General features: G+C 48.6%; 11 protein-coding genes across 11 annotated transcripts; 5 read left to right on the top strand and 6 right to left on the bottom strand.

Annotated features, from left to right (window-relative positions):
- Positions 1-679: 679 nt before the first annotated feature.
- On the bottom strand, positions 680-2,600 carry PGRI_019960 (putative C6 transcription factor; the record flags this gene model as incomplete). Its single annotated transcript, XM_040789709.1, has 5 exons — positions 680-1,049; positions 1,100-1,191; positions 1,244-1,855; positions 1,910-2,327; positions 2,383-2,600. 5 exons carry the CDS (start codon positions 2,598-2,600, stop codon positions 680-682), a joined length of 1,710 nt encoding a protein of 569 aa, XP_040646662.1.
- A 1,057-nt stretch (positions 2,601-3,657) lies between these two features.
- On the bottom strand, positions 3,658-5,669 carry PGRI_019970 (Major facilitator superfamily domain, general substrate transporter; the record flags this gene model as incomplete). Its single annotated transcript, XM_040789710.1, has 7 exons — positions 3,658-3,863; positions 3,925-3,985; positions 4,038-4,194; positions 4,246-4,340; positions 4,637-5,046; positions 5,110-5,199; positions 5,276-5,669. The coding sequence occupies 7 exons, from the start codon at positions 5,667-5,669 to the stop codon at positions 3,658-3,660; spliced, it is 1,413 nt and encodes a 470-aa protein (XP_040646663.1).
- Positions 5,670-6,074: 405 nt separating this feature from the next.
- PGRI_019980 (UPF0075 domain protein) lies at positions 6,075-7,513 on the top strand (the record flags this gene model as incomplete). Its single annotated transcript, XM_040789711.1, has 3 exons — positions 6,075-6,155; positions 6,205-6,279; positions 6,347-7,513. The coding sequence occupies 3 exons, from the start codon at positions 6,075-6,077 to the stop codon at positions 7,511-7,513; spliced, it is 1,323 nt and encodes a 440-aa protein (XP_040646664.1).
- Positions 7,514-8,429: 916 nt separating this feature from the next.
- On the top strand, positions 8,430-8,941 carry PGRI_019990 (uncharacterized protein; the record flags this gene model as incomplete). The annotated part of the gene is made up of 2 exons (XM_040789712.1): positions 8,430-8,705; positions 8,753-8,941. The coding sequence occupies 2 exons, from the start codon at positions 8,430-8,432 to the stop codon at positions 8,939-8,941; spliced, it is 465 nt and encodes a 154-aa protein (XP_040646665.1).
- Positions 8,942-9,847: 906 nt separating this feature from the next.
- On the top strand, positions 9,848-11,797 carry PGRI_020000 (beta-N-acetylhexosaminidase family protein; the record flags this gene model as incomplete). Its single annotated transcript, XM_040789713.1, has 1 exon — positions 9,848-11,797. The coding sequence occupies one exon, from the start codon at positions 9,848-9,850 to the stop codon at positions 11,795-11,797; it is 1,950 nt and encodes a 649-aa protein (XP_040646666.1).
- A 198-nt stretch (positions 11,798-11,995) lies between these two features.
- On the bottom strand, positions 11,996-13,706 carry PGRI_020010 (uncharacterized protein; the record flags this gene model as incomplete). The annotated part of the gene is made up of 4 exons (XM_040789714.1): positions 11,996-13,005; positions 13,055-13,281; positions 13,470-13,476; positions 13,523-13,706. The coding sequence occupies 4 exons, from the start codon at positions 13,704-13,706 to the stop codon at positions 11,996-11,998; spliced, it is 1,428 nt and encodes a 475-aa protein (XP_040646667.1).
- Positions 13,707-14,811: 1,105 nt separating this feature from the next.
- On the bottom strand, positions 14,812-15,763 carry PGRI_020020 (tyrosine-protein phosphatase; the record flags this gene model as incomplete). The annotated part of the gene is made up of 2 exons (XM_040789715.1): positions 14,812-15,161; positions 15,262-15,763. 2 exons carry the CDS (start codon positions 15,761-15,763, stop codon positions 14,812-14,814), a joined length of 852 nt encoding a protein of 283 aa, XP_040646668.1.
- A 302-nt stretch (positions 15,764-16,065) lies between these two features.
- Positions 16,066-16,569, top strand: PGRI_020030 (uncharacterized protein; the record flags this gene model as incomplete). The annotated part of the gene is made up of 1 exon (XM_040789716.1): positions 16,066-16,569. One exon carries the CDS (start codon positions 16,066-16,068, stop codon positions 16,567-16,569), a length of 504 nt encoding a protein of 167 aa, XP_040646669.1.
- A 214-nt stretch (positions 16,570-16,783) lies between these two features.
- Positions 16,784-19,493, top strand: PGRI_020040 (thiamine pyrophosphate-dependent dehydrogenase E1 component subunit alpha; the record flags this gene model as incomplete). Its single annotated transcript, XM_040789717.1, has 6 exons — positions 16,784-16,920; positions 16,984-17,171; positions 17,224-17,285; positions 17,342-17,551; positions 17,609-18,333; positions 18,689-19,493. 6 exons carry the CDS (start codon positions 16,784-16,786, stop codon positions 19,491-19,493), a joined length of 2,127 nt encoding a protein of 708 aa, XP_040646670.1.
- A 267-nt stretch (positions 19,494-19,760) lies between these two features.
- Positions 19,761-20,573, bottom strand: PGRI_020050 (spherulation-specific family 4 protein; the record flags this gene model as incomplete). The annotated part of the gene is made up of 1 exon (XM_040789718.1): positions 19,761-20,573. The coding sequence occupies one exon, from the start codon at positions 20,571-20,573 to the stop codon at positions 19,761-19,763; it is 813 nt and encodes a 270-aa protein (XP_040646671.1).
- A 1,046-nt stretch (positions 20,574-21,619) lies between these two features.
- Positions 21,620-27,175, bottom strand: PGRI_020060 (CCR4-NOT core ubiquitin-protein ligase subunit MOT2; the record flags this gene model as incomplete). The annotated part of the gene is made up of 5 exons (XM_040789719.1): positions 21,620-23,784; positions 24,564-26,707; positions 26,768-26,883; positions 27,002-27,068; positions 27,123-27,175. The coding sequence occupies 5 exons, from the start codon at positions 27,173-27,175 to the stop codon at positions 21,620-21,622; spliced, it is 4,545 nt and encodes a 1,514-aa protein (XP_040646672.1).
- Between the last annotated feature and the right edge of the window lie 197 nt (positions 27,176-27,372).

Raw genomic sequence — 27,372 nt, forward strand, 5'->3', positions numbered from 1 at the left:
CCCGCATTTTGGCGGGTGAGCCAGCGGGGCTTGCCCGCTAGAGACCGCCTCTTTCGTACAGCCAAGGTTAACCCCAATGGGACTTTCCTTATTCTGTATATTGAAATCAGGTCTGTATGAGCCGGTTCAATTTGTCGGTTTGGTATAAGAATTGTGCTCTAGAAAATATAAAACCTACAGAAATGTGTTCGATTACTATGAAAGTGAACAACAATGAGTATAAACAGCCTCCCGAGTCCCGAGGCCCGTCCCCACCACTCCACTCAATATAAATTGATTATGTTGACATCATGAAAGATCCATAGAGGGGTTGCTCTCTGTATGGATGATTTGTCCATCATGCTGCTTTACCAGATCTTAGGATCCATCTCAAGAGGCCCGCAAGTCGTTTTTGAACAAAGTAATGTCCAAGAGTTGGAAATTAAGGCTCCCATGAAATTTGTTAGCTGAAAAGGCACATAGACATACAAAGACCCTAATCCAACATTGATTAATCGAATCTGAAAACAAACACATGGAAGAGAGAAATGCACAAACATAGGACAAAGAGCAGTAATAAACACCACAATTCCTCAGCTCGGTCCACAGATTTAAATATAAACAACAGATGATTAAATACAATTCTACTCTATGGAATCATGCGACACGCCTCCGACTCACGACCCACCCAGCAACCAAATTATTCAAACGCCAGTGGAAGGAAGCCCTCCGTATGGGCCCCATCTAATGGCAATGGCCACGGCCAATCAGACAACAACTCCGGCGGTAGCTGGAACTGCATGATCTGCTCGCCCATTCCCGTCGGTGGGCCGACTGCTGGAGCTGGACCACTACGCGGAATGAATGTTGTGGGTGGGATCGGGACTTCGCGTTTAGCATCGATGGGAATTGTGTTATGCTGACGCATATGCGGCGCTGCGAGGTTGAGTAACCGGGAAGTGCGCATGTAGCCATCAATTCTGTCTACTTGAGAGCGGAGTCGTTGGCTGGCGCCGGCGGCGCGCTGGAGACCTGTCTCGAGGCGGCTGAGGAGATCGGCCATTTCAAGTCTTGAGGGATATTAGATTGGGTGGTTGGCTTGGGATGGTTGAAGACTTACAGCAACGTGCGCACGCGTTGGTAGGATGCTTCTGATAAACTTCCTTCCATTACAGAGCCGAGGATATAGCCGATTCCGCCAAGATGATGAAGCTGAGTGCGGTTAGTAAAACGTGGGTTAGAAAAGTATCGATGGTGGACATACTAAAGGCGAGCTGATGGCGTTCAAATATTCCACGGGAACCTTGCTGAAGACACTGAGAAGTTCTCCAGCCACGTCACATTTGCGGTCTACTCCAAGCTCTTCTGCCGATAAGAGAACCATCCGGAGGAGCTGGAGTGTTGCCTGGATGTTGGCAGACTGGAACCCGAATAGATCCTTGGCCATGTCGCCTGTCGTGGGTGGGGTCTCTTTAAATTGTGAGGGCAGCGCAGCGTACATGGATAATACCCGCTCCATCACTGCTGGTTCTGACATGGATGCCGGGGTGAATAGAGACCACACCTGTGACGTTCCATTGGCTGACGAGAAACGACGCCGATTACCATCAACGACGTATTCTAGAATTCGATATAGATCAGTGGTGAAGTTCCAGCCCCGAAGCCATGCTACAGGCTGCCGTGATACGACCGTCACATCATCTGGGTTGAGGACGCCCGAATGTGGAGATACGGGCGGCATTCCGTAGCCATGTGGTGTAATGAATTCATCGTCAATTTCGCTCGGATATCGTACTAGGGAATGTGCTTCGCGGTATCGGATCACACCTCCCCATACAATAGTGGAATAAATATCCAAGGTGTAGATAGACCAGAACTTCAGATCTACGAGTTAGTGGAAAGCGTAATCATAAGAAAAAGGACTGCCTACTAGTCTTCGTCGCTCCTCGGTCTCGATAGGACTCAGGTTTTTTGGCCAAAGCTTTTCATCATGAAGGCCCTCCATGCTGGTGAGAGTATGGTACATGCCAGAGTACTTTTGCATATTCTTGATCTGGCCGTTTTGAATGCTGGCAATTGCGAGAATAGCACATGCACGCATATAGTTAATGCCTCTTGCCGCTGCAAGGTCTCTGGGAATGGAATCCTTAGCCGCGGCATAAAATGACTCGGATGGAGGCTCGGCAAGTTCGTCGCGATGCCATCTATTAGTGAACAGCGCGCCGTCTCGCGCACGCCCAGACACCAAGGCGCAAACTGCCATTGTTGAGGCAAACAAGCCTGGATTTCGGAGGTGCTCTTGGTTATGGACTCTCTCAATGAACGATTGCTTGTGGAAAAGCGGGAAGCTGGAAATTTATCAGTCATAGAACAGGACAAGGACAACTATAAGATGATTCGTACATTGGATACACAATCTCGAAGTATACTTGCACAAGATTTCGGATTTGACGATCACTGGCAATGGCAAATGCATTCCATGAGTTTCGCAACGCGCCATCATCGTCATACCCTTCCGTTGCCACGCCAGCATTGAAGGTAGACCATGGATCCCCAGTCAATGACGGGCGGTGGGCCGGCTCGGGGTAATACGAGCTCCTAGACGCAGAGGAATTTGACATTCTCCCTGTAGCCTGGGAAGCAGGCGGTACAGGGAGAGCACTCTCTGTGACAGGCGTTTTTGCCAATGGCGTCTCTCGCGTAGGAGCCCTGGTGCCAGCCTTGACGCCCCGGCGCTTTGCGGGGCGATCAAAGGTGCACGGGACATCAAAATCCGCACAATTCTGACATCTGCCTAGCGGGTCCTCACTTCTGCCGCACTTAATGCTGCGTCTGTTGCAGAAGTCGCCTGTGGATGCAATATGAGCTGGGAGCTTTCTACTGTAATTCGGGGAATTGCCAAGCGGAAGTGGAGCATGAAATTGAACGTGGGGATCTTACAGGCTTTAGAGACGCGTTGAAGTTTTCGCGGTTTTTGCGACATTCAATTCATTAGCTCATTCCTCGGAGATTGTGGTCTCAGGCGAGAAGCGAGAGCCAATTCGTGGGCCCCGAGCTTCGGTTGAAAAACGGGGTTTGGGGGGTCTGTACAGAGAGACGGGTCGGGGTTTGGAAAACCTGGGGTAATATCTATGCGGAATATGAACAAGACACGCAAAAAAAAATAAAAAAAATGATCAAACTCAGGTAATTTTTTTCCGATTGCTATCGATGCGCAATTGAATTGCTGGAACTGAGTTGACCGAGGATAAAAGTTGGCATTAGAGTTGCAAGCTACAGGGGATGAGTCAGCAACGTGTCATTCTAATTTGACACCGGGACGATCGAATGCAGTGGAGATTTCGACGATCCTTATAGAAAAGAATAAAACATATGATATATTCTAAGACATGCGCTAAATTTGAGAGTGAATACATATTCAATAGCATTCAATGCTTGAGATCATGTATATATATCCTCAACTACCTAAATGTAGTTTTATATACCTTACGACCAACTATAAGGCGCACTCCTATAGCCAAGTGAGAAGAAAGTGATCAAGAGGCAACAACAATGTGCAAACAATATATTATATATACATTAATGTGCAGTAACTACATGGTATAAATGAGCTGCGTAAGGGTGTAACATGATCCCAAAGCCAACGCGCTATATGGCATGACGTAAATGGCCGGTACTTTAAACAGTTTCAACTTCAGCTGAGGTTGTCACCTCGGTTCTCGACTCGGGCTTGCCATTGAGAACCTCGCTCCTGTTCACATTGTGTTCGGCGAGAACATCACCGTGGAGCTTATAGGCCTGTTCCATCTTCCAGTAGAATGGACTGGAAGTCGAGAAAAGAGCATCAATTGACTCAAGAGAGCGGTTGCGGGTTTCGGGATAGACTGTGAAGAAGATCATGTTAGATCTTAGAACTGGAGGTGAACTAAAACATCGGAAACATACATAAGTAGACGATCGGGATCCAGATAAGGTTAAGACCAGCAAACAAAAAGTATGTACGGCTCTAGAAGTATATCAGTATCTCTATCCAAGTGAAAAAGATCGGAGCAACTTACAGCCATGACATCAAACATGATGGGATTGACTAAAGTGGTCATACCCACACCAATGGCCCACCCTGTGATGCCGAATCCATTTCCTTGAGCTCGTAGATCACTAGGGAAGATCTCAGTGGGGACTAAGAAAGCAACTGTGCCCCAAGTGGCAGCATAACTAGTTTTCATTTTAGTATATGTGGAGAGAGTATGTCAATTGCATGCTTACCCCAAGTTGAATAAGAAGAGCATAGTCACAGCCCCAGGCGCATATTGAGATGCCTTTTCAGGGTGATGCAGAGACCCTTCATAAACCGCTCCAGCCTATAAATTTGTTAGTAGAGAGCGCTTGGACCAAAAAGGAAAAAAAAAACCCACAATCAGATTGACTGCGAACAAAACAGCTGCTCCGCCCATCAAACAGACCCGTCGACCCAAGCGATCAATAATTTGTGCACTGATAATAGTTCCTATAATTCCAATTGTATTTATTCCCCCAGCAAGACCATTCTGCTTTATACTACCATAACCTGCTTGAGCAAGTAGTATGGGGGAATATGCAGTAACAGCCTATTACCATTAGCGAATAATTTCCAATAAACTGGTTAAAGAAAACCCACCGTGATCCCCGTCCAGGACGCCATAATTTGAAGCCAAACACATAACCAAGCTCGTCGGCCGAGATTAAACCCGGGTTTTCCCCCCTTTCCAAATAGTATTTTCACAAACTCAATGGGAGAGCTGAGCTTGCTTCCCTTAGCAATGGTTATAATTTCAAGGTATTCCTGGTCGATATCGTCCTGGGAGGCCCGGTCCTTGCGAATACGATTCAAAAGGTCTCGTGCTTCATCATTCCGCCCCACAGAGGCCAGATAGCGGGGGCTATCCGGTAACATTTTTATGAAGGCAGCTAGGATAAGCGCCGGGAAACACTGGAAAGCGAGAAGGAAGCGCCATCGTACGTCCGAGTAACCGTTATCGACGAAAGCGAGTCCGAAGGAGATCCAATATGCGACGGAGATCCCTAGATCTGGAGATAAATTAATGTCAAAAAATGGTCCCCGCAAGTGGATATCACAAATTGACGACTCACAATTGGCAATGAACACATATCCTAGAAAGCCACCTCGACCGGTCGCGGAAGATGTTTCCGACACTAGCACGGGGGTAATGCCAGTCAACGCTGTTCAAGGGTCTCAAATTAGATTAATAGCTCCTTCTAGCCCTTAGGCTAAGGCAAGGTTGGTAAGGATTCTCACCACCAGTCCCGATCCCTGTGATTACCCTAGCACACAGCATGAAGTTCGAATCCTGGGCGCCCGCCTGCAGGGCACCACCAATTAGCGCAAATAGTGATCCAGCGAGTAGGCCATTGATCCGACCAACACGATCTGCAACCCACCCTCCAGCAAAACAACCGAAGATCGCACCCAGATAATATATGCTAACGATGCCCCCCTGGTGTGTGGTGTCGGTAACTGTCCCATCGGGTTTGCCGATGCCAACCTCTGTCACATATTTCGGTGCGCTGTTAACGCCACCCATCACACCTTGGTCGTATCCCTCGAAGAAGATCGAGACTAGCGAGAATATGTGGATAGCAGCATTCAGCTGACGTGCCGAAAGCCGCTTCCATAGTGTGGTATAGCCCATGGGGATGATAGTATGCTCCCCCCGGTAAGTGTAAGATGCAATTTCAAGGGTCCCCTGTTAAGTGACCCGCTCCCCCGGCTTTTGTGGGAGAATTTGAAAGCCAAACCTGGTAGGACTGGGGGCTCAATGGAATTCACGCGGGGGCCTCTCAAGCGCGTAGCCATTTAACATTTTTTGTAGGCGTTTTGCCGATCATCCCTTTTTCCCTTGTTCTATGAGATCCATCACAAAGAGAATGCCAATGCCGAACCGGGTTTTCCAATCTCCACCATCAGCATCATTATGGATCTCGGCTGATCGAACTGAGTATGTTAAATAGGGGCTTAGATCCTCAGGCGTTTTGGTTTTTTCTTTCTGGGTTGTTTTATTCATTTGCAATTTATTATTTCCAATTTACAATTAGACATGGCGTCCAACTCTGTCAATGGCACTACCAGCCATAGCTTAGACATCACAGTCTTGGGCTTGAATAGCGGGACGTCTATGGTGGGTGACTGTCTGTTCACTTGAGAAACACCAGGCTCACCAGCAACAGGATGGCATTGACTGTGCTCTTTGCCGATTCCGCCAAGAGACCCCCGAATCACCTATGCACTTCGAACTACTCAAGGTAAGTACCTACTACTGTACCTACGAGAATGCTCCACAAGGTATGACAATACTAACAAATAACGCAGTATGGTGAGATTCCATTGGAGCCAGTGATAAAGAAGAGGGTGATGGACATGATCTATTTCAATAAGACCTCTCCTTCCGAGTTGTCCGAAGTAAACGTGATCCTGGGCGAGACCTTCGCCTCAGCCGTGCACCAGTTCTGTAAGGATTACAACGTGGACATCAAATCGATTGATGTCCTCGGATCCCACGGCCAAACCATCTGGCTACTCTCCATGCCAGAACCCGGCGAGACCCGCAGCGCTCTGACAATGGCTGAGGGCACATTCCTAGCCTCGCGCACGGGCATTACCTCAGTCACCGACTTCCGCGTAAGTGACCAGGCCGCAGGACGTCAGGGAGCACCCCTCATTGCCTTTTTCGACGCGCTAGTCCTGCACCACCCGACAAAGCTACGCGCATGCCAGAACATCGGCGGTATCGCGAATGTCTGCTTTGTCCTCCCGGACAGCCATGGCGGCGTTGACGCCTGCTACGATTTCGACACCGGTCCAGGAAACGTGTTCATCGATGCTGTCGTGCGTCACTACACTAACGGCAAGCGCGAGTATGACCAGGATGGCGAGATGGGAGCCCGCGGTACCGTCGATCAGGAACTTGTGGACGACTTCTTGAAACATCCCTACTTCGCCTTGGAGCCGCCCAAGACAACCGGTCGTGAGGTTTTCCGTGACACTCTTGCCCATGAGTTTATCGTCAAGGCTGAGGCAAAGGGCCTTAAGCCTGACGACGTCGTGGCTAGCATTACACGTGTTACCGCCCAGGCTATCGTGGACCATTACCGTCGCTACGCTCCTGAGGGCCTTGAGATTGCTGAGATATTCATGTGCGGTGGTGGCGCATACAACCCTAACATCACCGCGTTTATCCAGTCAAATTATCCCAACACCCGCATTATGATGCTCGATGAAGCTGGTATCCCTGGCGGCGCTAAGGAGGCCATTACGTTTGCTTGGCAGGGCATGGAGGCTGTGGTTGGCCGCTCTATCCCAGTGCCCACTCGTGTCGAGACTCGCCAAGAATATGTGCTCGGTAAGGTGTCTCCGGGGAAGAACTACCGCAACGTCATGCGTCAAGGCATGATGTTTGGTGCTGAGCGTGATCATCTCCCTCCAGTGAAGGAGATGATCAACTACATTGACGGCAAGCCTTTTGACAACAAGTGGTAATTACTGCTTACTTTTTCTTTCTATGAAGCCGTTTTGCATTTGCATACTTTTTGGGTCTTTGCTTATGGCGCAACCTTACAATGATAACATACAGTTATATGGGCTGGCGAATGCAATGCTATTTCTGGTTCTCTCAAAATGTCTGTAAATATCTGAGAGTCTGAAATGAAAATAAACTCACAACAAAACTGACGTCAATGTACATCCTCGTGCATTCCAAGTATGTATGCATGAAGATCAGGCGATCCACTGCACTAGTCTCACTAGCTCACCGATTTATCATCTAGATCCACCTCAAATTGGAGACAGTCAATATCCTTTCTGCCATTTTGCCTGTATTAATGGAACGTGCGGAGAAAGGTTTGGGGTATGTACATCGGCGGTGGTTCGGACCGAGATTATACCGGGTTTATATCCTGGTCCTTTTATTATTTTCTTTTACTCCATAATGGCAAAAAAATAGTTTTACTCCGTATATTTATTGCCTACACAAATCTAGACTACGCGCAAAGCTTTACCCCGGGCTTTGGGGCTAGCCTTGTGAGAGCCATCTTTCACCTCTTCTTTCTGAGAAGATCAGTCTCAATGCATAGGTAGATGATTCCGGAATTTTTACGGGATGTCGAGGCCTTCTGTTGATAGAAGAAAATTATGCGTGCATGAAGAAGAAACCCTAATTTTATTAGCAATGACTGCATTGGATACATGGATTCATATGTGAACCTCGACCTAGAGATCCTACCATTAGACAAAGAGAAGGTCTAGAACATATGGATCCGCAGTACAGGAGCTGATATACTGAGCTTATAATAGAATACCATGTTTTGGGCAATTGAATACACCAGGCTAAATGCTTGTGTGTATGCGTTATTATAAAATCACCTGGGCAGGCATCCGTCCATACTCCACTGTCACAATGGTGAACACCACGCCAGAACATATTCTTGACATCGAAGATGCTCTCGTCTGTAATGCTCTCGCTTCAGACGAGAACCGAGAGCACGGTGAAAATACACTCGACTTTCAACGGTGCGTCAGATTGCACTACTACCTGGTCGCATATGCCTACATGGGAACAAACACGCCCGATCTCGAAGCCCTAGCCAGCAAGTCATGGTTCTTCAACCAATATGAGAATATCGACGCCATTCGCTCTCGCCTTGATCCGCCGACGAGGACGGAGCTAGGCGGAGTGAGGGAAGTCTAGTATTATATAGCTTATTCACGCAGCTTTTTCAGCATGGTGTTTTTCATCCGTTTGGTGGGGAGCAACGGGCACAGATATTGGAGAGGCCTTTTGATCGATGGACTGAATCGATCGAAAGTGAGATGTGGACAGTGGGTGAAAATGGCGTTGAGGGAGGGATCGACTTTTTCCAGGATGCAGATCATGCCTGGGAGGATTACTGGATTCCTCCATCCTGGTGAAGTTTTATTGAAATATTTAGTAGAAGTATAAGAAGGACAAGCAGCAGCAATTGATTGCAAGTATTACATCTAGTCATTTGAATAGATAGACTACTAAAGGTGCTACTGTTATTAATTCTCAATCTCTGCCCAGTACAGAAGTACCCAAACAGTAGATTATTAATTTAGCCTAAGTGCTATGAAGTTGCCTAGGCATGCGTCAAGATATATAAGCAATATATATAATATACAATAGCAATATAATATCTATTACCCCGCATAATAAGTGTAACGTTACAGCCGACGTCGGGAAAGAAGCTTCGGGCTTTTTAATGGCTTTTTAATGGCTTAAGATCTGATAGATTTGTTCTTGGCCTTAACGATCTACAATGTCGTACTCAATAAGTTAAGTGTTCGGCCAATCAATTGGGCCTATATCGGAGAATATTAACTACCTCCACCTCGCTATAATCTATTAATATTATGATAGACAGCAATTTATGGGAGGTTGATGAACTGCCAAGACCCCAACTTGCCAAAATGACTGGCAGTTCAAAGTGATCGTCCTACACTCTCTCCTTTCTCTCTATCATCGCAAAGCACTACTACCTGAGAACACTACCTGAGAGCATTGACACCTAAAAACACTATCCCCTCTAGATCTTATCTTTTGGACTGGAGTACCCTGTTCGGGTAATATATGTTCTAAATTACCGAAGCTACATCGGATATATGAAAGAGCTGCATACGACCTAAGAAATTAATCAATTCAAACCCCCCTTTCTAGGGATACTGCAATGAACTGCATGATGTAACCGATCGTGACACCCGTCACTTCCAATATCAGAAGGTGATCAACAAACCCCCACCTTCCGTCTAACAAGTTGTATATAAACCACACCCTCGAACATGTAAGTTCTTCACACAATGTTCAATCTACACCGAATCACCTGCCTTCGGGCTTTGCTTGTTGCCCTTGCACTGGGGTCGGCCAACGCTGTACCTGTTGCGAACAGTGACCTCACTGGTCGTGCCGAGGCAGACCCTACTTTGTCGCCCATTCCTCAACAGATCACGCTCACAAGCGGAAGCATCTCGCTCGCGGGTGATGTCACCGTCGTGGCAGACAATTTCAAGGATGATGCCACGATAAAGGCAATCAGGGAGGTCGTAGCTGCCGCCGGCGGTAAAGTGGTTGTCGCCTCCAAGCCTAGCGGCAAGGGAACGCAGATTTTTGTTGGCACCGAGGGGGAAGCTAGCGCTGCTGTCGCTGCTGCTAAGGCTCTCGCCGAGAAGTCTGCAGCTGGCCTTGACGCCGATGGCTACGTTTTCGCATCCGGCCAGTATTCGAATCTGCCAACCATTGTACTGAATGGCATGGACAAGCGAGGCACCTTCTACGCGGCACAGACACTCCGTCAACTTCTCGACGGCGCCGACATTCCAGGTGTCAAGGTGCGTGACTGGCCGCTTATGCCTATCCGTGGCTCAATCGAGGGTTTCTACGGCATCCCCTGGTCTCACCAGGCACGTCTTGACCAGTTTGCCTACTACGGAAAGCACAAGATGAACACCTATGTGTACACCCCTAAGGATGACCCACTCCTCCGCACCAAATGGCGCACTCTTTACAGTGGTGACGAGCTTAACCAGCTCAAGGAGCTTGTTTCAACTGCCAATACCAACCATGTCGACTTTGCCTATACTCTCTCGCCTGGCTTGGACGTGTGCTACTCATCCGACGCGGACTTCGATGCTACCGTCGCCAAGTTCAACCAGCTCCGCAACTTTGGTGTCAGCCAATTCTATATCGCCCTCGATGACATTGGCCTTGAGTTCCATTGCGACGAGGACAAGGCGAAGTGGCCCAAGACAGCCAATGATGAATGGGTCGCCGACGCCCAGGCCTACTATCTAAACCGTGTTCAGACCGAGTACATCGAGCCTAACAATCTCAAAGACCTCGAGACCGTACCCACCCTGTACGCCGGCAGCGGAGCATCTTCATACAAGACAACATTCGGCACCAAGCTCAACAAGAAGATCCGCGTTCAGTGGACCGGCGAAGGAATCTTCAGCGATGAGATCACAGTCGACAGCGCCATAAAGGCCGACAAGAGCTACGTGACCGACAAGCTCTTCCTATGGGACAACTTCCCAGTCAACGATGCCAACCGTGACCAACTGTTCCTCACCCCTCTCACGAAGCGTGACGGAGATCTATACAAGCACCTCCTTGGCTTTACCTCCAACCCTATGATCCAGCCATACGCCTCCATGGCCTCGCTCGCCAACTATGCTGATTATACCTGGAACGGTCCCAAGTACGACGCCACCAAGTCAATGGAGGCAAGCCTTTGGGAGTTGGCTGGTACTGACACCACCGTTCACAACGCACTCGTTGCATTCGCCGACCTTAACCAGAACTGGCCTTACCAAAGCCCCGTATCCAACGCCCCACAGCTTAGCAAGGACGTTGCGGCTTTCTGGGCCGCTCGCAAAGCTGGCACCAGTGACGGCACTCAGGCGCTGAAGGATCGCCTCTCACTCATCATCACCATCCCCGAAGTTCTCCCCAACATGGCTACCAAGGGCTTTGCCACTGATGTCGCACCCTGGGCGGTTGCTGCTAAGCAGTGGGCGACTGCCTGTCGGCACTTGGTTTACATGCTCGAGGCTCTCGATGCTAAGAATCAGAGCAAGGCGGATTCTGAGTTCAACGCTGCCAAGGAGTGGGTTGAGAAGACGAAGGCTAAGACTGTTGATGACCGTAACCGTGAAGGCAAGGACATTCCCAAATCGATCGTCCCGATTGTTGGTGATAAGGTGTTCGACAAGTTCCTCACAGATGCAACCGCTGCCTACAATGGTAAATAGATTGATACATACTTAATACCTAGTATAAGTCGGCTAGACAGACATAATACACCTGTTATACATGGAATCCGCATATTGATATAAAGAAGTATTTAGTGCCGTAAGAACGAGAGCAGTCAAATATATTGAACTCCTAGTTTGAGTATAAGGAGCATGATGAAATACCAATACAAGAAACCACAGCAATGTATACACTCATCAAACCTTGGTAGTTTGATCCCACAGACTGCGCACGGTAACACCATCCACCCACTTCCCCCCAGTCTCATCCCTCTGCACAACAAACCGAAGAGTCCGTTTCTCACCAGGAAGCAAAGAGAACGAGTTCTCCTCAAAGTACCCCACCACACCAGCGGGGTAGTCAAGCCATGTATACAGCGAGACAGCACTCCGAACTTCGACAGTGAACGTGCCAGTCTGGGCATCATGCGACAGCTTGAGCTCTGGGTCTTTCAGTGCCAAATCTTTAGGATAGGCCGGCGTGAACTTATTCCGGTGTGTGAAAGTAGTCAGACTCTTTTCCCCGGCGTTCGGTAGACGGCCCTTAGCAGTGAGATCGATGACCAGCACAGCATCCTTCACATTAGGCAGAGATAGCTTCGACACGTTTGTACCATAGACACTGGTAGTATTAAGTGCCCCAACAGAGAAATCCTTCGTCAGAGGCGTGCCCGCATTCCCTGGAATCGGCTTACCAGACAAATCCATCCATGTAAACTTCACTGTTCCCGAAGCCACCTCCCATAGATCCGATGTGACATAGACAGACAAATCACCGGTTGAAGAATTCCAGAATGGCGAGACGATAACGGGTTGGAAGATATCGCGAGCGACATAGTGAAGCACCTTCCACCGACCGTCATACTCGATGCCAGCCCATGTCGGAGCTTGCCAGATATCCTCGAGTTGCCAGTACAGAGCTCCGAGCTGACGTTCTGGCATTCCGCTTCCGCGACGGTAGAACTGGATTTGAGATTTGTACATATCCGCCTGGAACAGCTGGGTTGCGTGACACCAAGCACTGAAGTCAATGCCTGTGTTTAGAACGTATATCTCTTCTTCGCGCTCAGCCTGCACTAGGTAGATATTCTGCCATGGGCCAGCAGGCGAGAACGCTGGGCCCCAATCCCAGCCAAAGTCGGACAGTTCTTTGCGAATATACCAGCCGTTAGGGAACTCATAGATTCCTTGAAGACCGTCCGGCCATTCTGGAGATGTTGTTAGATATAGTGTTTTATCGCTTTGTTAAGCACTTACTTTGTGAGTTTGGATCATCAGCAATGGCATTTGCGATTTTAATGGCACTCCCAAACTCGAGGGAGAGAGTTGGAGCTCCGTTGCAATGTTTCAACACGTCGGAAATGTCAAAGGTGTACTGGCGGAACTGGTTATTGGTAGTTCCGATTAATTGACCGCAGAACTCGATTGTTGCAAAAGTGTCAAGGCCCTTGAACACAAGCCAAGAGGACTTGGAGTCACTTAGCCTGCGAAGAGTCAGTGTGAATTTCGATCGACGGAGTAAAAAATACAAACAAGCCGTCGATTGGTTTACTTGTATAAGTCCAATTGTTCTCTGGGATCCAACGCAAGTCGAAATCATTCAACCCATTATAGCTTTGATATGAGCCGAGTCAGTATATCCCCGCTCTAAAGTAACGAGTGTTCAACTAACGGTTCATCTGTTATCGTTAGATCAGTCAACACGTTATACTAGGAGGGACTCACCAATAACATTCGCACGAAGAAGATCTAAATGGACCTGTGAGGGGACACTGCCGGGGACGCTGATATTCAGCGCATTGCTTTTCACAGTCCATCCATCCCCGCTCAGATTCAAAATATGCTGCGCATGAACCATCGGCAGTACCGATGGAAGCACCGCTAGCATAAGCTGATTCCAAAGATGCATGGCGTCAGAAGCAAAATATGCCGAGATGCTTCTGCAAGATCGGGGGGCTTGGTGAATTAAATATGTCTGTTTTGCTTGTTAATCCACCGGCACACACCAAAGTACTACACTAACTTGCAATGCTCATTTCGGTGAATGGAGTTACGATACTAACTTACAATGTTCATTTCGGTGAATGGAGTGGCGCAATACATGCATTGTAGTTCTCTTGAAGTGTCTCAGCAAGCGACCCCCTTGCAGGAAAAAAGCAACTGTAGTAGTGCTAATGTACGACAATCCCTGCAGTAGAGGATTTTGAGGATGATCATCCCTTTAATTGCCGATTCCGAGTGACTTAATGCCAGATATAATGACGGTATTGGTGGAGTTATAAGTTGACACGGGAGTTCTAAGAGCTTAATTTATTAGCGTGTGATGTGACAAAAATTAGAGGGATTATAGTGGACAAAATCCCCTTTTCAGGCAAGATTGATGCCCAGATTCCTGATTGTACATTTACAATACACAATAATGTAAACAGCCTTGTGTAGTCTTTTTAGATGTCTTTTCAGTGGTATCTCTAGTGGTCTTGGATATCATGACACAAGTCTAAATGAATTTTTATATTCAAACCTCTATCTATCTGAGATAGGGTTTTTATCAACAATTTGGACTAAACAATAATACTAAAAGTACTTTTATGGTTGGGATTGAATGATTACTCGCGAGAGCATGGAGAATCCTCGGGGATATGGATAGATAGGACGATGGCGGAAAAACATACCTAATTTGTGCCATCGACCTTTCTATAACTTTTGATTGTACAGAGCGGAAAAGAAAAGTGGTCAAGATTCCGTGTTCAATCAGGTTCCTAGTCATATTGCCTGATATGGAAGTTTTGTCGCATGGCTACTATACCGCTGTGTACATATGTAGTCTCTCTCAGTAATGCTGTATATTATTACATAGTAGAACATACAATGGAATGGGTTCCCCAGATTTCAACCAGCAATGAAAACGTAACATTCCCTCTTGGATTTGATCCAAATTGAAACACAGCAAATGCAGTGATATATACTCTATATGCGCTTTCTATATATTCGTACATATATCAAGGTTTTAACTGCTAGGTTAGGTTCCTGCGCATCGTTGATAAATCACTTGGTGAGAACCCAAGTTTATCAATGAGATAGCCCTCAATCCCGTTTCTATAAGTATTCTCAAACGATAACAAGAAAGCCTCCATTGACGTGGCTCGAACACCACACAGTTCGAGCATACCAACTGCCTCGGGGCTCAACTGACTGATGTCAACTCCACCAGCTCCTAAGTTTACCGCGAATGCCTCTAGGAGGTTCTCCCGGGCGCTTTCCAATGTGACTCGGGAGAGGATGTAATCGTTGATAATATCATCGTGAGGTCGGTTGATCAGGAGGAGAATGAGAGCGGCAAAAACACCAGTGCGGTCTTTACCGGCTGTGGGAACTTATAGTTAGCATACATCGTTTCAACGGCGAGATTTGTATGCGAGAAGCGAGCATACGAAGATAAACAGCGTAACACACGTGAAACATACCTGAGCAATGGACAACAAACGGGTCTTCCGGGTTATCTCTGATATGCTGGAATATCTTGGTGAAACATGGGGCAGCCGCTTCAAGGATCCCGTTGTACATCTTCACGAACCCTGTGGCGCCCTGGTCTTCACCAGCAAAATCGAGCAAACCCATCGTGGCTGGTCGGGCTCCGTATGGGCACCATATCGTTTTGACTCCCGTGATGGCAGGTGAAGGAGATTTTTGTCGCTCATTTTCATTCCGGAGATCGAAGATTGTAGTAATTCCCAATTCGGTTGCGATGATGGATTTCCCGGCACCCCAGATTTCTGACAAGCTTCCCGACCGATACACGTATCCTGGGCGCAATTTGTTGCCGTCGTGGCTCAAGTCGCGAAAGTTGGGTACGCCTTGTATAGGAATAAACGGCGGTAGGGATGTGATCTTTGCTACGAGTGCCGGCGGAATGGGAACTCGGATATCGGTATGTAATACCTGGCGAATTTGATTATTTTCGAACATGATTGAGATGATTGAGAAGAAAACAAAATGCGAGATATAAATCAAGAACATTTTGTGTTCAACGTCATCGTCAAAATAGTGGGGAGCCAATGTCATCATATCCGATGACGATATCAGATATGCCAGGAACACTTTTAGCAGCTTTGAATAGCTCATACGAGTCGAATTTGAGGTAGGACCATTTTAACAACATAATATAGTAAATAGTAAGTAGCAAACATAGTAAATGATATTCATACTGACCTTTGTGTACCTTCAATCTTCCATCAATCACCTTTCTCTTAAATCAACTCCATCTAACAATGCCATCCCCAAGCGTTGATACCAGTGTAGTCCCACGCATCAATACCAGAATTGCAGACTTATCCCCGAATTATCGCTGTGGCATCGCCGCAGCAGTCTTCCGGTACCAGGCGGACGGGCAATACACCGTCCTCATTATGAAGCATGTAACCGGCACGGTCGTACGTGGAAAGTGGATTATTCCAACTGGCCCAGTACTAGACACCGATCCAACCATTGGCGATGCAGTGAGGCGTATAGTCTTCGCCAAGGCTGATCTTCGCATCCAAGGCCATTACACCATCCGGCATGTAGCGACAACGTGGAAATTTGGCAACGAGGTCAACTTGCTGCTCAGCTTCGCAATCAATGATATATTTGCTGACATGGTCACAGTACGCCCCAATAAGCTCTCTGAGGATCAATGGGAGGATGAGGAACGTTATGGGTTATACGCCATCCCATGGGACACGAAGGACGTTATACACGAAGGATTTGATTTCCACCGCTCGGCAGCTATTTGATTCATATTTGAAGCCTCATTCTAGAGGAATAAGAACACAATTCAATTGAGATCACAGATGTTGTCACTCAAGTAAAAAGTTCCCCGCGTCGGATATTCGGTTGGCCGCGGAGTAACGGGATGAATAAAATGCCGATGCCAACCGCTCTCCGCAATTCCCCCAGATTTAACATACAAAGACACAATCTCTCAATCTTCCATTGAATCAAATCACAATGTTAACAAGAGAGACCAAAATGTCTCTAAAACTTCTAACTCGGAGTGGCCTTCGTGGCCAGTCTGTGACCACAGCCCGCATCGTCCCCGCACGGAGGTGGAGTAGCTCCATCTCGCAGCCACCAGGATCAGATAGGTGAGCACTACAAAGATAATGTTTTGTTTTGGAGAAATGTTGACAAGATGCTAATGTGTTTAGTGTTCGATTTCCTGGTGCTGTGAACAGCAAGTTCACTTCAGAGATGTCCTTCCTCAAAGCCTCCGATCTGCCCGCTATCCCTACCTACCGAGTGATGGACTCCGACGGCCACCAGGTTGATAAGACGAGACCACCACCCGATGTTACAAATGAGGAGGCCTTGACGTGGTACAAAAATATGCTGTCTGGTTAGTTATATTGCGCTTGATGCGATATCGAGTACCTGACCTTTGGCTGCAGTAAGCGTTATGGACGTGGTCATGTTTGAGGCACAACGGCAGGGTCGCCTAAGTTTCTACATGGTATGTTCAATTCGTCAGATAAGAGGGACATGGCTCATCTGACCTGCTACCTGTAGGTTTCCGCGGGCGAAGAAGGCATCACAGTCGGATCCGCCGCAGCATTGACACCAGACGATGTAGTCTTTGCACAATACCGCGAAGCCGGTGTATTCCAACAACGTGGATTCACATTGAAGAACTTTATGAGCCAGCTCTTCGCCAATTCCAATGACACAGGCCGTGGTCGAAATATGCCAGTCCATTACGGACAAAACTATCCTCGCATGGTCAGCATCACCGCCCTGAACTATAAAAGTCCTTCCATAACCTAACCAACCCAACAGCACACAATTTCATCCCCATTAGCTACCCAAATTCCCCAAGCCGCCGGCGCAGCCTACGCTCTGAAACTCCAAGATCTCCAAAACCCAAACCGGGATCCACGAATTGTGGCCTGCTACTTCGGCGAAGGAGCCGCCAGTGAAGGTGATTTCCACGCCGCGCTAAACATTGCCGCCACACGCTCCTGCCCTGTTGTGTTTATATGCCGAAACAACGGCTACGCAATCTCAACGCCAACCCTAGAGCAGTACCGGGGTGATGGAATTGCCAGTCGCGGCGTGGGGTACGGTATCGACACCATCCGCGTCGACGGCAACGACATCTTCGCCGTAAATGAAGCAATGAGAGAGGCACGTCGACTTGCCCTAAGTGAGGGCGGACGACCTGTGCTGATCGAAGCCATGAGTTACCGTGTCTCGCATCACAGCACCAGTGACGACAGCTTTGCATACCGGGCGCGTGTTGAGGTTGAAGATTGGAAACGTCGTGATAATCCTATTATTCGGCTGCGGAAGTGGCTTGAGAACCAGGGGATTTGGAGTGAAGAGCAGGAGAAGCAGACGCGGGATGAGATGCGGAAGGCGGTGCTAAAGGAGTTTAGTGAGGCGGAGCGGGAGACTAAGCCATCGCTCAGGGACGCTTTTACGGATGTTTATGAGGAGATTACGGAGGAGCAGAGGGAGCAGATGACGGAGCTCAAGCGAATCTTGGAGACCTATCCGGATGAGTATGATCTGCGGCCGTATAAAGATGGGATTAATGGTTTGGATTGAGAGGCTTGTCTCTACAAAATATACATGCGACCCTTGGGCCGTTAGAGCGTTATAATACGAGAGCTATCTTCATATAGATTCCTGGAATGTCCAGAAAATGGATGTTTCGTCATGATGCTTATTGAATATGCCTACGTTTATCGAATCTCTCACAGTTAGGCTACACTTGTTCTTGTCATATACGCTCATTATGAGGTAACTCAACTTAATGGATCATTTTCGCATCCTAATCAGCTTTTCTATAACCATCTTCTGACCCATAAACAATCTCATAGGAAAGAACATATTCACAATGACTGAATCTTGTAGAAGTGAAGTGGAAGTCTTTCTGGACGACCTGCCTCCTTCCACCAACAGATACACCTACGAAGGGAAGGAGCAACTCCATCAAATTTTACAAACCGAAGTCAACCGTCTTGTAAACTCTGCTGATACCCAAGAGATTTCCGAATACTTCGTTATTGACATTGATCCCTCCTCTTTCGACCAAGAGTTTTTACTGCCAGACCCTGTCGCTGGTCTTCGTCTGTTCTATAACGCGGCCATACATACCCTGATCCTCAGGATGTCAACGCTCGAGCATTCTCAAGTTGCCGGTCAATTGCACACCGCGGTCGTACTTGCTTTGCGGCCTATGGAGCTGAGTCAAAAGATACAAGTATATGGAGGAGTGAACGTTCCTGTTGGCAATGGAAACTTTAAGCAGCCAGATGGGGGCTGGGGCCCTGCTCGGCACACTCGTGGTGTCCCTATACGACCTGGGGTAGTGGTCGAGGTTGGGGTTTCCGAGCCTGAAACGAAATTGCCTAACGATGCAAGAATGTGGGTGGATCCCGTCAGAGGGCAGGTAGATATGGCTATCACAGTGAAAGTCAACCCGAGGGAGCCTCAGCTAAAATTTGATACCTGGGAATGGGACTCGGGTATCCAACGTGCCCATGTCACGCAATCCTGCGTGATCGAAACGTCTGGTGATAAGACCACTGTCTCCCACCCAATTACGATACCCTTGAAATACATTTTCCGACGATCTCCGGATATTCCAAGAGAGACCGACATTCGACTTGAGAAGCAGGACCTGATCGACATGGCGACTATGGTATGGGAAGTGTAAGACCTATGAGTGCATGCGAAAACTAGCAGCTAGCCAAATAGGCAGTCCATCCTTTCTCAGTCGGCTTTGACTACCTAGTTAGTCTCGGATCATCCTGGATTCTAGTTAACTTTATAGTATCATTAAGTGGAAATTATCTCAAAGTATCTTAGTATTTTATCATGGGACCAAATATACAATTCCTAACAACTCTTAACCACATACTCTCATATATAGGGACAAGCACCCCTTGGAAGCATAGTATATACTATATGTATGTACTCGGCTCTAGTATCCATTAAAACCCCTGCGCCTAGCACCCCGGCTTTGCGCAACAGCAACAGCAACCTTAGGCACAGTAGCGAGACTCATATAATTATCATCCGAAGCCAAATAAATAGCACCGAGCCCCATATCCTTCGCCAAACGAACAACATCATCGATTCCAGCATCCTCAGGCGTCTTATTCAAGATAACAGCATCCTTCCCATACTGCTCAGGCGTCAAGAAGTGCTCAACGGGAGTCCGAGCGACCCAACTAGCATAAGTATTCTCATACTCGACAATAAACTCCGCCGCCTCAAACCACTCTGCAACATCAGCCTTGAGTTTGACACCAGGGTTAAAGACGACGGTATTCAAGCTGCTATTCTTAGATTTCCGAGACAGACTCTGGAAATAAGCTAGCTTGCTCTGATCTTCACCGTTCGGTGCCTCGTCGAAGAAAATACCGGAGAGACGGATATCCTGCATGGTGTACGAGGCCCAATTGGCGTAGGTAGCGATGTCATGCTCGACTTCGGAGCTAGCTCGCGTGCCTTGTTTTGTGTATGTGTAGCCCAGGACCTCCGTGTTGGAATAGCTGTTTAGCTTGGCGATGGCGGTGATGAAGACATCTTCTGGATATTCTGTGGTACCGGGACCTGTGGATGGGTTGATGATCAGGTAGAATGGGATTGATGGATGAGCTGCAATTGTGTCGTAGATTGTATTCCATGCGTCTGTGCCGGGCCAGGCGTATAGTGGTACTAGTAGGCCGGTGGATGCGACAGTCGAGGTTAGGGTAAGAATGGTAGCTATTAGAGGAAGTAATTGGAACATTTCATATGCTGGGCTTTATGTGAACAATAAACTAATGGATATAGCACTCGAGGGGCCAATGATGTTAGAATCAGTGCTGGAAGAGTAAAAGACCAACAAGACTGACGGGAAATAGGATATTCAGTCAGTAATGCACGCTTTATACATGCTAGCTAAAATACTCGGGGAAATAATGTCCTATGAGAAGAAAGGGATAGATCAGCCTCAATTCCTATTTTGTATGCAGGCCGAAAGTAGAAACCTTGAGACTCACGATAACATCAGCCGCCTGGTTCAAAGGCCGGTAATCGGCTTGAACATTAGGCGAAGAGTTCATCCTGAATAACCAAGCATCGTATGATACCAGTATGAGCTAATGTCGCACCCCTTCCCAAAAAGAGGCTTGAATTAAATGTCTGGCCTTAATCAAAATGGACGGAGTAGAGGAATGCTGGATGTTAAGAGGTCCAGCCCTGGCGAAATCAGTGATCTCTCCCTTCGCGCATCCCCTTATTAACTGGTAGATATTGATGTCTTGAGCGTTTTTGGTCGATGATGATCGGGATTCAGATATCTTTCTTACTTGAAACTGCTGCATCCCTGGACTACAAGTTTCGGATGTGACACTTGAGTTAGCAGATGGTCAGTGCATTATATATATCACATATCACATCCAAGACTCGTAGGAGTACATTTCGGCAATGATCCAATGCTCACTTGGCATCGAGGTGTGTAAGGATCAAAATTTAGTTCTTTATGTGCCAAGTGTAGCATTGAGGATAGGCCTAGAAGGTGCATTAATTAACTCCGAACACCGCATGGTCAAGTGTTGGAGGTTAAATTACTAGGACCTACATAGGCGAATATAACAAATATTGTACAGTGATTCATTCAGGCTAAAGTAGATAATCGTACAGAATGGACTGGAACGCGGTGCAATACCACCATCCGGGGTATCATGAAAATCCATATGTGCATAAACAGAATGTGCTAAGTCGGCTCAAGAATCTGCGGGAGATTGCGAAGGGGACTGAGAGCTCCGATGCGAGATAAGAGTCAATGGGTGATTACACCTCCGATCCAGCAGCAAAGGTCAAAGCCTGCTGCTGAAGCTTCTTGTTGCGTCGAAGAAGAGCTGCGAACTTCTTGTCCAGCGCATCCATTTCTTTCCGGGTGAGCTCAAGGTCCTTCTGAGAACGACCAGAAAGATCCTTCAGCTCCTCGTTGGTCAAGCTGGCAACGTCGTCAAGAGTTGGGTTGGTACCGACCATGCCCGGGTTGCCCAGCATGTGCTGCGCGGTAACTGCAGCAAAGGAACGCACGGCAGCAGGGGTTGTGTTAAGAAATTCTGCCGAGTTGGCGACAGCCCAATCATGGTTGCGAGTGCTGTCTGCCTCCATGGCCGAGAGGACGTTAGGCGGGATCACGGATTCCGCCGCCTCGAGAGAAGAGGATGGGGATGTGGCACCAAGGCGTGTGGGCATGTCGTCGACCCAGCAGATGTTGAACTTTTCCGGATTTGCGAAAAGTGCTTCCAGACCTCCACTGGGATTGCTTGCGTCATCTCCAATCATGAAAGGATCGGAGATATTGGTCATGTTCTTCTCCAGCTCTAGGTACCGCTCCTCCTCTTCTGGCTCGAGGTGGCGTAGGACACAGCCACGGGGCGTGATGAGGCATCGGGTCTTGAGGAAATCATCACCGATTCGAACAGGCTCTCCGCGAAGCAGAGTTTTCCGATCCTCCTCGGTCAACTCATTTGGACACTGGAGATAATCATAGTCTTCAGCAGTGCACTTCATGTCAGTGCGCTGGCTGAGGTTGCTAGGATTGAAGAGGGAACTTTTGTTGAGGTCAAGTTCACCGGACTTGTGCATCTCAGCGAGCAATTCATGAAGAGGCTTAGTTCGTTCAACGAAAAGATCCTTGATTGACCTTCCAAGAGCCTCGGAATCCTTGACCAGCTGTCCAATTGTATTATTTGAACGCCATGGCTCTACAATGGTTTCCTTCTGAGCAGGTGGCTCTTCGACAGGGGGAGGAGGAGTAGGCTCTCTGACAGGCTTGGTCTCCTTAGCTTTCACTTTCTTTGTGGCATCCACCTTGGGTTCAGTCTTGACTGGAGAAACGTTCGTTGTTTTCACAGGGCTCATCTTCTCAGGGGCACTGGTAGTGGGTGTAGCGGCTGTGGTCACAGTGGCTGTGGGGGCCTTCTTGGTCTTGCGCTTTCGCCCCATGATAGGTGCTTGAACAGGTTCCTCATTCACAGCCGCAGTTTCAACCTTCTTAGCCTCGGCCTCCTTCGCCTTCTGCTTCCGTTCCTTTTTGACCTGGCTCTTGGTCATGGCGCGGACTGGGGCGGAGCCGATACGAGAAGAAGCAGGAGGGGAATTCGCACGAGAAACAGACGTAGAAGGATAATCACCTTCCCATCCTGCATCAGCATGAGTGTCCGCGATACTGATTGATGAAATACTCTGTCTCCTAGAGCGGGACTTGGTACCAACAACTGAAGTGGTCACAGAGGGTGCGGTGACGACGGGAGGAGTTTCTGTCTTTGGTGTTTCTACCACGCGAAGAATACGAGGTTGACGAGGGGCAGGGGAGTCAGAGAGGCGAGACGCGATTGTTTGGGGGGTGTCGGGCCGCGACCCGATTGCGGAAATAGAGCTAGGAGCTGGTGCCTGCTCAGTCTTGACGGATGTAGGCAGGGAGGTGCTAAAATCTAATGAGCTCCCTTTCGTAATAGTAGAGCCCGGCTGCGACTGGGTTGTAGGTTTGGCAGGGGAGTCCTTAAAATCAGCCCCAATGTTGAACTCGTTCTTGCGCTGGATACGAGCCTTGCTTGCAGACTTTTGCACGGGCGATCCGAAGGAGATTTGAGAAGCGTCTTTCACGCGGCTTGAGGTCAAAGGTCCGCCCACGGTGAGTTCAGGACTCAAAAGACGAGAGGGGCTGTCAAAACGGCTCTGCGATGGGCTGTTAAGTCTTGAAACGTTGGGTGTCAAGCCAGGTGGGAGCATGGGAGCAGGAGACGAAGGTTTAGAGGAACTGTGTTCTTGAAAGACAGAAGACGAGGGATGGGCATGGGGCAAAGGTAGTCCAGGTGGCAAAGTAGGCGTACCAGCACGAGCGGCTGACTCGCCAGGTAATTGAGACTTCAAAAACCCAAAGCTGTCGACAGGCCGTCGATCTTTGGATTGATCCCCAAGAGGCGGAAAGTCATCGTTTACTAGAGCATTGGGTCAGCGAATGTGCAAGAAAGCATGGGGCGATGTGAATGGGCAGGTGAGGAGTGGTGAAGATCAGATCGGAATCCCCCGGGGCCTCCAGGCAAGGGCGACGACTAAGCACGACTAAGCGATACAAAAAAGACATGACATAATTACATGATGGGCACTTCCCAGACCAGGAGCATTGCAGGACAGGGCGTCTATGTAAACGGCGGCTGTGAGGAAACTGATTTCGAATAAGACCCTTTTCGGCTTGTGGTATCAGGGTAGGGAGATCTTAACGTACATTAATCCATAACAAACACCCGCGGTCTTCAGGACGTAGCAGATCGTATAATGGAAGTCCGGATGCAAAAAAAAGTAGAAAGGGAATACACAGCCGCCGAATACAAAGAGAGCCCGGAACACACACCGGTATGTCCGTGAAATGCAAAGACACCTGGAAAGAGGCAGAGAAAAACATGCAAAATAAATAGCAATTGAACAAGACAGGGGATAGCCCCTATGCCAGGTGAACATCCGGTCATCGTATAAATCAGAGCTGGTTGACCGCGAATAAAACAGAAACATATGCAAGACCTTCATTTGGAAGGAAAAAGGGAATTGATATCATGTCATCAGGATAAAGCAGGCTCATCAAGGGAACAAGGTCATAGCGAGAATGCAGGAAAATGCAGTAAATCGAAACACGGGAACAAGTGAGAGGTTAAGGGGAAACCACATGGGATTCACCACCGACTGATGCCACCGCCATAGACCATCGAAGGGTTGTACCCACCTTGACCCTGACTCCCGTACAACGCTTGCCCAGCAGTAGCATTCGCACCGACTTGATGCATTCTCGCCTGCAAAATGCTCGGGTCCGCAAGATCTACTACACCACCTCCACCGGAGGAAGTGTTAGCGTTTCTGTGCTTCTTCCCCTTCTTCTTCTGCTTCTGTGGACCTCCAAGATCAGGCATTACACCCGCTTGGGGTCCATAGAAGGAGCTGAGAAGGCCATTGGCAGGAGTCATGGGGGGAGGGGTATTGTGCTGTTGAAGAAAGGGGAACATAAACTCACGCTTAGAAGACTCTTGGCCCTGTAAACCACCAACATTCGTACCAGTTCGTCCACGCAGTAGCTCACGCATTAGCTCCGGGGTTGGGTCTTGCTTTCCTCCATTACCACCAAGCCCAGAGGTGAAGCCATGCCCCTGGGCAAACATGCCACCACCACTGATGGGAGGGGTGCCAGCTGTCTTGAGTCCCGGCGGGGGACCCTGCACACCGCTGGCATAGAAACCACTTGCTGCAAGACCATGTTGAGGGCTTGGTGCAGAAAGAGGGTTAGGAGACGACGATTGCATCTGGCCTAACATGCGTGCATTAGGCATATTCTTAGAACCAGCCTCATTGGTGAAGGAAAATCGGGAAGACTGTCGGCTCTGTGCTGCCTGCAGCGCATTGAACTGTGCCATCTGATTGTGCCCAAGACCTTGGCGGGCTTGGGCGGCTTGCTCTAGAGCAGCGGAGCTGAGAGGGTCAGTCAGACCAGCTTGTTGATTACCGGCGGACTTGAGTAACATCAACTGCTGTTGTTGCAAGGGTGTTAAGCTTCGTCCAGCGAGGTTCAAGCCTTGAAATTGATGGCTAGTTGCAGAGACAGGAGATGCAACCGTTGAATTGTCCGCAGTGTCTTGCTGCGAGGGGGGTTGGATAGCACCGTGCGACTCCCGTGTCTGGCGACTGCGAGGGGGATTTGCTTCTTCTGGCTCACCACCTAGCTGGAGGCTACCAGCTTCGCGGCTATCCTCCTCCGCCGCAACAGATTGGAGCAACTCGTGCTCGCGACTGAGACGCTCCTGCTCGACCTTCTCGCGCATTGCTCTGCGTTTGACACCACCATACGGATCGATGAAAGATGGGTAATCCTTGATTAATTTGACCTCTTCGGCAGTTAGTTCGGCCGTGCTAAAGGAAAACTTGAAATCCGGAGAGTTTATATCCTTGAGCAAAGTGTCAAACGGTGATGGCAGCTTGGGAGGTGGAGTCGCTCGACGAGGACGTGGTTGTGGGGCAGGAGATTGGGGATCGACTTGGGAGGTTGATTGTGGGGCTGTTTGGGAAATAGGAGATGGCTTCTCCACTCGCTTTGGTTCTTCAACCGGGGTCGCAACATTGACACTTGCGGGCCGTGGGCTATTGGAGGCTTGGCTACCAGTGAGACTAGTTCTTCTGGTTCGGTGAATAGCAGTTGCCACATCTTTGTTAGCCCAGCTGGCAGTTGATGGGAGAGCCGGGCCATCTGGTATGCCGGTGCGACTGCTGATCGAGTCATCCTTGCTTGGTTGCCGGCGCATAGGATGGGCGATGGGTTGAGCGGACCTCACGTGAGAGGGGGTAGGTGGGAGATTCGGGCGTTGGGTGGAAATCGAGTTCATGGATGAGAGGTCCTGGCGGCTGTAACTGTCGCTATCTTCACCAGTCTCGTGCAAGAAAGTGCAGTTCCGATTATTGCACTGCTCATTGCGAAGGAAGGACGAACAATATTTCGTTGTTCCGTACTGCGCCCTGAGCACTCGATCGCCATTTCCGGAACCGTCCACAGCGTTAATGCACATCGCAGCATCGGCTTTGCGCGAGAAAGTCACATAAACACCAATACCCTGGTTAGGGTTGCCGCCGGGTTTAGCCTTGCTGACCACGATTTTCTCAATTTCGCCATATTGACCGAAATATTCCCGTCCACGGAGCGTTTGGAGGAGTTGATTTTCGTCTCGGATGGTAGGGTTGAGGCCGATAACGTAGACCAAGTTCTTCTGAACGACACGGACGCCGGCCAAGTTCTTCCGACTGGAAGCCTCGATTTCACGCTTTTCGGCTTCCTTCTTTTTGGCAGCAGCCGCCTTGCGATGTTTCAGCGCCAGATCTGCCTTGAACCTAATCACAGCAGGTTAGTTGGGATGTGGCGAAGATGCCATAGAGTATGGGCTGACTCACTCTTCGACGTCAGGAATCTTGTACTGGATGGTACTTTCATCGTATCCGCGCCGACAGTTAGGGCATCGTCCTTCTTCATTCTGCGTCTTAATATTGTTGTAGCAGAACTGGCAAATCTGGAAAGAGATCATCACATGTTAGGTCTGGCACAGGGAGACAAAGACGAGCCACCTGTCCCCGTCACAAGGAAGCAGGCACTGGAAGTGACGCGTTAAGAGCTAAGTTTAGACATACCTGGTATCCACAAGGACACGGTTTGAAATTCTTATCGGAGAGATCGAACTCTTCAATGCAGAGGGGGCTGTGGGGTGATCAGTACTCAAATCGCGGAGGTTGAATGAGCTTCAAGACCTACCAGAACTCGTCGTCGTCGTCGATGACGGAATCGATCAATGAAAGACTGGACATGATCGCAGGGAATACGGTGACAACCGGAGAGGGACACGAGATCTCGAACGCCGACCGATTAAATCGGATGAGAAACTGTGAAAATAAAAGAACTACGCTGCCCTGCGAAGTGTAGGAAGATAGACGGCGATTAGATTTTAAAGGAGGAGCGAGAAGAAGAGAGGGCAAAAGAAAGGGTGAAGATTATTGATAGAAGA

This window comes from Penicillium griseofulvum, assembly GCF_001561935.1.
Source record: "Penicillium griseofulvum strain PG3 chromosome Unknown contig_80, whole genome shotgun sequence".
Lineage (NCBI taxonomy): Eukaryota > Fungi > Ascomycota > Eurotiomycetes > Eurotiales > Aspergillaceae > Penicillium > Penicillium griseofulvum.